The 8,268-nt window shown below is 35.6% G+C and overlaps 1 protein-coding gene across 1 annotated transcript; it reads left to right on the top strand.

Annotated features, from left to right (window-relative positions):
• The first annotated feature begins 1,398 nt into the window (after positions 1–1,398).
• Positions 1,399–8,053, top strand: LOC114760141 (inorganic pyrophosphatase TTM2-like). The gene is made up of 11 exons (XM_028949407.1): positions 1,399–1,577; positions 2,755–3,107; positions 3,965–4,079; positions 4,550–4,745; positions 4,834–4,947; positions 5,022–5,195; positions 5,995–6,189; positions 6,857–6,979; positions 7,049–7,170; positions 7,542–7,662; positions 7,772–8,053. Exons 2-11 carry the CDS (start codon positions 2,771–2,773, stop codon positions 8,051–8,053), a joined length of 1,779 nt encoding a protein of 592 aa, XP_028805240.1. The 5' UTR covers positions 1,399–1,577; positions 2,755–2,770.
• Positions 8,054–8,268: the final 215 nt, after the last annotated feature.

Below are 8,268 nucleotides of genomic sequence, written 5' to 3'. Positions count from 1 at the left end.
CACACATCACATTTGAGGAAATAACCATAAATTTTATCCCTTTTAATTTGGTCTTCTATTGCAAACTAGAAAAAGAAAAAAAAAATGGTCTGTTCATCATAGGTAGAGCAATGATTTTATAACATTGAGGTGAGTGTTATTATTATTTTAGATAATATTAAGTTTATTTCTGACTATTTTCTTAAAATAAAATTGTATAAAACGTAGTTCTTTCCTGTTTTCCAGCACAATTTTACTTATTTACAAGGTCTGAGCCTCGATTTAAATAATATTGAATTTCCTCCATATTGCCGAAGCACTTCTAACATACATAATTGCAACTTTTGCATATACTCCTCCGGTCCTTAATATAGGACCTAATTATTGAGTTAGTTTTGGTCTTAAATATAAGACCCATTTCTTATATTTATCAGTTTTCTCTAAATTACTCCTATAGATACTCCCTCAACCATAATCAAGTAGAAGAGGGAGAGTGGGTATTAAGAAAGATGATTATGGTGTTTTAGGAAAAATGTGTTACTTTTTTTTATAATTAACTAACTTACCTAACTTTTTTAATCTAATCAAATTGGTTAAATATGTTTTATATTAAGAACAAGAAGAATAAGATTTTGTATGTTGCCTTTTGTATTGCATAAGGAATTTAAGGATTCATACCTTTGACCACAACATAAATGGGAGCCTTTTATACAAAAGAAAAACATAAGAGGGATCGATTTTCAAAAGTGTACATATGATGATGTTATTTAAAACTTTTATATTAGAAATCAAATTAATTTGATAGGTGTCATTTTGCACACAAAAAAAAATTAATGTGCAAAACATCAATTTAAAATCAATCAAATGGATTAAAAAGTCGACTAAATTAGTTATATTTTAATTCTTTTTTTGAAAAAAAAAATTGAATATAGAAGAAATCAGGAGAGAATGACATTGGCTAATTTTTACTTGATTTCAAGGTGTTTGATCGAAATCGTTCATTTATTTATTATTTGATTCTTAGCATAATTTGAGAGCTATAAAATATTTTATTATTTATTTATTTATTTTTTTGGTGAAGAGTACACCTTTTATTTTCTTCGTTCTTGAGAAGAAGCTCTCCGAAATAAAGTAGAAATATTTTCTGAAGTCAAGTCATCCCTTCAAATTTTCACTCTTATTGCTATACAGGTTGCATATAATTTGTTCAAAACTCCTCCAGATGAATTTTCTGGCGAAGTTTCTGCGTCATTGGGACTTCGGCAAGTGACACGTAGTGATGATGAAAGTGTGGGGGGTTGATAGTGGTGGGAAAAAATATCAACTTAATGTTATATATATAAATATATATTATCAAAAATCGGAACTTCAATTTTCCAGTTATTTCTCTCCTTATATTGTGCTCTGCTTTTGGACCGTTTGCAGATTCTCTGGAATTCCCGCTTCCCCAGAAAAAATCTCTGAAAAATTGCACAGCATTTTCTTTTCGCTGAAATGGGAGCAGAGAGAGAATCATATTAGCAGAACCGACCTTCAATAATGGCGAGACTTCTGGGTAGTTGTTGCAGGAATCACTGAGACTTATTGGGGAAGCCTTGGTGAGTGTTGTGGCTTGTGATCATCACAAACGTGCCCATTGGATCGATTTTGATTCGCATTTTCTCCTGGGTATTATATTTTCGGGCAATGCTTGAATTTTTTTCCCTTCTTTATATTATTACTGATGATGATTTTTGTCGTGTCGTTTGCTCTCGGTCACCATTGCGATGGATCCAGACTGGCCGCTTGAACATGGTTGAAACCTTTTGTCGGTCTGTTTTTGTCTGAGCATGGTTTCCGTCAATTTTCATTGCTGGTGTCTCTGAAAGTAGTTGTTCCATTTATTTTTCTGTTGAGGTTGTGCGAAGAACATGATGTCTTCGGGTTGTTCGGATTATGACAATCAGATAGTGATAGCCCTGAAGCTATCTGCCCATGGAGTTTGGAGAATTCTTCTGCTTCATATTCATCAGAGTCTGCTCTTTCTGTGGTTTCTTCTATGAAACACTACTAACAATTTGTGCTTAGTGATGATAATGTTGGTGTGAGTATACTGTGGTAACATGATTGTTAACTGAATATAAGCATTAAACTGCATGGCCTCCAATTACTGTGTACTGGGATAACATGATTGTTGTTAACTGAACATGAGCATTAAACTTATTGAACATCCTTGTCACTAACGAATGCTTGCAATGTTTCTAACTCCTTATATACATATACAATTTCTCCCGATATCAATATTCTGTCTGGGAAATCACCAGTTTATAGGTCAGACGTATCAAACCAGGACTGTTCCTTACTTGGACAATTTATGCTTCTAAGCTAAAGAAATATATGACCTAAGTAGCCTCGGGCATCATCTTGGCTGGTTCACATAATCCTTACTCAAATGGTAAACTTTAACTTTTTAGTAAAATATATATTATGAGCTCGTGCTTTGTTTGGAGTTTGAGGTAAGCCTTGATGAATAATGAATAATGCAACTTCTTATACGTTGTTCTTGTTCTAGATTTCGTTGAATTTTGCCCGCATATAGTCTTTCGTCAAAGGATGTATAGAGGGGTTTCCTTTGGGGTTATTAAGGAGTTATTCTGCAGAGTCCTATCTAGTATTTGGATGTGAAAAAGACAGCTATTTCTTCTTTCACAAACGTGAAATTTTACGCACCGTGTTGTATTCTTTTGTTACTTGTTCATTTAATTATTATAATATGGCTTTAGTATTGGTTTGTAGGTAGTTGGGCTTTTCAATGGCTCAAGATACTTCCGGCACCGATTCAAATTACAAGCGCCAAGGTCTCTTGAAAGATCAAGTGCGTTTGGTCAAGAGGAAAGACAGTGATCGCTATGAGATTGTCCCAATCCATGATCTTCTGTCCTTTGACAAGGGTTTCTTTATAGTAATCCGTGCTTGCCAACTGTTAGCCCAGAAAAATGATGGAATGATATTGGTAGGATTGGCTGGCCCTTCTGGGGCTGGTAAAACTATATTTACAGAAAAAATACTCAATTTCATGCCTGGCATTGCAGTCATTTCAATGGACAATTACAATGATTCCAGTCGAATTGTTGATGGGAACTTTGATGGTAAGTGTATTTAGTGTTCTGTTAGGATGCAGTGTAATAGAATTCAAGATATAGTTAGTCTCTTAGAGCAGTAAGGATATGGTTTATTCTTCTATTTTTCTGCAATCACAAATTGGTTTTTTAGATATAAGTAAAAAGTTATGTTTATATGATATATCTACAATTGATATCTGTGAAGGGATTTTGTTTGTAATATTGCCATGTAAACTATGTCGTGCATATTGCTATGTAAACTATGTCGTGCATGTTAAATCCTGGTTTTATAAGCTCCATGCCCTTGTATTAACAATTTCGTTATCAAATTTGCACGGGCAAGTTGTTTGGCATATCAATGCATGCTTACCAGGCTGGGCCTCTTTTATCCACTCCTTCAAGTCCTCTCTTCTTTTCTAGAGTCAGCTTTCGTGAAATTAACATGTTATCTTCAAAGTGATTTTGAGCTAACGGGAATTTCCTTTGTAGAATGTTAGGAATGTATATGTTATTGCAAGAACTGCAATGGTAGTTGCTGCATTAGCTCCCATGTAGGTTCATTAGAGTCTTGTTGAGCTGCCACAATACCTTTTTAGCCGCTCCATCCTGTAGCCCCTTTCTGTATTAGAGAATAATTTCTCAACTTCTACTTCATCCTCGTATTTAATGGGTTAGCAGACGTTCCATGCTATCGGGTAATTCAGTGTCTTGAAGGTTTATGGGATTTGTATGTCTAGTACAAAGATTTACCTGTTCCCGAATTATCTTGCTTGGTTATCACATTCATGCTTTGCTTACTATAACAGGTAAATGATGGCTGACAGTTTGAAGATAAGATAATAATCTCATTGTATTTCTGTCAATTTTATCATCTCTTTTTGCAGATCCACGCTTAACAGACTATGATACATTGCTCCAGAATGTCCATGATTTGAAGGCAGGAAAATCAGTTGAGGTTCCAATCTATGATTTTAAGTCCAGTTCACGCACAGGATACAGGTTAAATTCCCAGCCATCTTTTGTATATGCAGTCTGCACCCATTGGAATACACTTTGATGCACTTGTTTTATAGTTGAAAAACACACACACAAGCACGCACATGCAGCCATCTGTTGGACATGAAGGTTGTTTAGTGGGAAACTCAAAATTCCAGCTTTTACAAGGGCATAAAGTAGTTGTTGATTTTTTTTTTTTTTTTGGGGTCTAAAAATCTTCCTTTTTTCTTTTTGTAATGTCGTGTTTTTTTCCAAAAAAAATTTCAAATGGAACCAAGCAGGCCATTATGTAGAGACCTTTAACTTCTGCCCTACATTCTGATCTCGAGCAGATACATGAACCTTAAATTTGTATCTAAATTAAGTGAATTGGTTTCATTAAATTTGGGGTCTCCACTTCTATTTGGGATCTATATTTGTCCTATTTGGTCTGGATGCAGTTTGTCTTATAGCAAAATGTACCTTGATAACAGAACAGTTGAAGTCCCCAGCTCCCGCATTGTGATCATAGAGGGCATCTATGCATTAAGTGAGAAGTTGCGACCCCTACTGGACCTTCGAGTATCTGTCACTGGTGGAGTTCACTTGGACCTTGTCAAACGAGTTATTCGGGACATACAACGTGCTGGCCAAGAACCTGAAGAAATTATTCATCAAATATCTGAGACGGTTCACACTTTTATGTTCTTATTCATCTTTTAACTAGAATTGTAAAGCTTCCAGATTTCCGGAAATTCTAAAATTCAATCTTTTGCAGGTATACCCAATGTACAAGGCCTTTATTGAACCAGATCTTCAGACAGCGCACATCAAAATTGTCAACAAATTCAATCCATTTACTGGTTTTCAAAGTCCTACCTACATACTAAAGGTCTGTGCCCAGAACAGTTCATTATGTCTGATACTGTGTGATGGAATAGTGATCAACTGTATAATTTATTCTAGTCGGCAAGGAAAGTAACAGTTGATGAAATTAAAGCTGTTCTCTCTGAAGATTATAAGGAAACAACAGAGCAGACTTATGACATATATCTTCTGCCTCCTGGTGAAGATCCAGAAACTTGCCAATCATACCTACGGATGCGGAACAAAGATGGGAAATACTGTCTGATGTTTGAGGTTTGCCTCATCTCATCTGGGTCCCTTGTTATTTAAGCCAACAGAAATAGAATAATAAATGCAGTTCTCCATTTAAATTCAGCAGTTTAAACGGGCCCATGAGTCTAGAGGTTCTATGATATATCTTTCGACAGAAAGGAAGTTTGATGGATACATGAAATATGTGATGTCTCTCTGAACATATTACTTCATAAATGTGTAAATATTAATTTGGACTTGGGACATTTGACTATGCATTTAATATTATTCCATAATAATTGAGGCTTGCTTGAAGCCAAAGACAGGACAAACGTGCCAGTGTATGTAATAGGCTTCTTTGAATGAAAAGTTTTACAGAATATGTGGGTATTTTTACCAGATAGGGCCTTCATTCTCTTGAAAGCAAGAGCTATTTTTCCCTTTATGAAAGTTTCTCTTCATTCTTGAAGATAATTTTTGGGGGAAATTTTGATCGACAAGCAGCTCAGCAAACTCTTGAAATAGCAGAAGCTAACTTGAGTGAAGTTGAAGGCAAGAGACAAACAACTGAGGCAAATCTAGCTTGTCTTCATCCCATTTTCCTCCTGCCCCTTTTTTTCCAATCCAATTGACTCTTTTTTTTCCCTTTCCTTTTCGTTCGATTATGTTAAAGGATATTTTAGACATAGCTTGGGCATGCTATTTAGGTATCTTATATCTTGGGCAGTTCAATTTTTCATGGCTCTTCATACCTCCGACATTAGTACATATTGCTTGATTCATGGATAATGCACTTCTTACATGGTACAAACTAACTGACGGCTTATGCTTAACTTCTTAGGAATGGGTGACAGATAATCCTTTTGTTATATCCCCAAGAATTACTTTTGAGGTAAGTGTGCGCCTTCTTGGTGGGCTGATGGCCTTGGGGTACACGATTGCTGCCATCCTTAAAAGAGATAGCCATGTGTACTCTGACGATAGGATCTGTGTGAAACTTGATTGGCTTGAGCAACTGAATCGACATTATGTTCAGGTACTGCTAAAAGAAGCCTAAACTTATTATTGTTGAATGATTGGTTGGATTTTACTATGTCAATCCCTCAAGTTCTTTTAGTCCAAATGTTTAGACATATTTACAGTCTATTATTCATGGGTTTTGATTAAGTCATCGTGCTAGCATGACGAAGGGTTGTGTGTGATTTGAGGAGTTATTACATTTTTGTACATTATTGCACACATGCAAGGGTGACAGTTCTTGGTAATTTTGTTGTATGTCACATTTTTCAAAACAAAAGTCGTTATCAGATAAAGTGTCAAACAGAGTAAACTATTTGACTTCGAAGGTATGAGCCAAAACTCAAGAAATGTAAAATTGATAGTGAGAATTCTCATGCTGTGTAATTTGTTTCTTCCCTTTTCTCTCCCCAGCCTAAATGCCCATGCATGAAACTTATTTGTTTTCTTCTCAAATGCTTAAGAGAAACAGCCTGTTATGTTGAAAACTTTGTTCTCATTTTATAATGACTTGATACATCTTTTTTTCATGTTTACTTTTATTCTAATCCAGTCAAAGGTTTAGTTTACCATGTTCCAGGTTTAGCATCTTGTTCTTTCATTCTTTTTTGTTTGTTTAGTTTGGAATATTTTGGTGTGTAATTTATTATGTGTCTTGCTAATTAATTAGTAACTTCATTAAAAAGGTGCATGGAAGAGATCGCATGGTTGTAAAATATGCAGCAGAGCAGCTGGGTCTGGATGGTTCTTACATTCCTCGTACCTACATTGAGCAAATTCAACTTGAAAAGCTTGTAAATGAAGTTATGGTATGACAATTTCCCATGGTTCACTAGTACCGTTTCTAGCTTCAGCACTTTATCTAACTATTTCTATAGGCCTTGCCAGATGATTTGAAGACAAAGCTTAGCCTAGATGAGGATTTGGTGTCAAGCCCCAAAGAAGCCCTTTCTCGAGCCTCTGCAGACAGGGTTGCCATGAGAAGTAAGCATATCAGAAGGTAAAAACCAAAAAGCCTCTCTTTATATTTGTTATATGATTTCTAAAGGCTGCAAGACAAAGATATATGGGAGCACTGCAAATTAACCCAAGTTTATGCTTCTCTCCAATGAAAACATTTCCAAGCCCATCAAATCTTGGCAGCATCAAAACTGATTCAGAGAATTCCCATGATCTTTTATTTATTGCTATTCTTGAGAAGCTTTGGGTCTATAACTTTTTAAACCTCTTGTAAGCTGTTAATCATGACATTTGGGCAAGCTATTTTGTGCTCGATATTGATCCGATCATGCTTATATTCAAGAAAAAAAAAATTAATTATTACTTTGTAATATTTCTTACATATCACGGACCATCATGTATCTTCGACAGCCTGTCACAATCATATACAAATCAAAGGGACAAGAACCTAGCGAAACTTGCACTATATGTTTCCAAGAATCGCGGGTTTAGTGAAAGAAATCTGGATTTGCCAACAACACCATCAAATCAGGTACTTTCAGTAATTCTCTGGTTCTTGTAGACATTCTTCTGCTGATTATGATCTCTGAACTTATATCTATCTTCTTTCCATTATTTTTCATTCCCATAATGCTTGGCAGCTAAACATCACTCAGCTTTCCGAGCAAATCTCCTCTCTTAATGATAGAATGGACGAGTTTACAAATCGCATTGAGGAGCTGAACTCAAAGTTAGCTATCAAGAAAAATTCTCTCAGCCAGCAAAATATGTCCCTCCAAGCCGAAGCTTGCAGTGGTTCTGCTCCTACCTCTTACTTCCTTACTAGTCTGGGCAGTGGCTCTTTAACTGGATCCATTATGCCAAATTCCTCATCTTCATTGCAGTTAGCCAAAGAGTCACCTTTAATTGAAGAGGTATCTTAACGGGTTCTAATCTTCCTACTTTCAGAATATTCATCTTCAGATTTTGAGGCTATATCTGATTCTTTGAGAGCTGCAATTTCCTGGAATAGTATTTTTATTATGATGAAGCTAGTCGAATTCCTGTTAACGATTCAAGCAATTAAAATATACTCCCTTTGGTCTTAGATGTAGAAGTTAGTTGTGAAGTTTGTTTTGGTCCCGATCTCCTTTGTTTT

The sequence above is a fragment of the Neltuma alba genome, unplaced genomic scaffold, assembly GCF_004799145.2.
Source record: "Neltuma alba isolate B1F8T4 unplaced genomic scaffold, ASM479914v2 tig00010935_pilon, whole genome shotgun sequence".
Lineage (NCBI taxonomy): Eukaryota > Viridiplantae > Streptophyta > Magnoliopsida > Fabales > Fabaceae > Neltuma > Neltuma alba.
Note: the sequence above shows the minus strand (reverse complement) of the source record. Positions and strands in the feature narration are given on the sequence as shown.

Coding starts and splice junctions, on each gene's coding strand:
- LOC114760141 (XM_028949407.1), top strand. CDS start 2,771: ATGGCTCAAGATACTTCCGGCACCGATTCAAATTACAAGCGCCAAGGT. Junction 5,196..5,994: donor AATACTGTCTGATGTTTGAG/GTTTGCCTCATC, acceptor TTAACTTCTTAG/GAATGGGTGACAGATAATCC. Junction 7,663..7,771: donor CAACAACACCATCAAATCAG/GTACTTTCAGTA, acceptor AATGCTTGGCAG/CTAAACATCACTCAGCTTTC.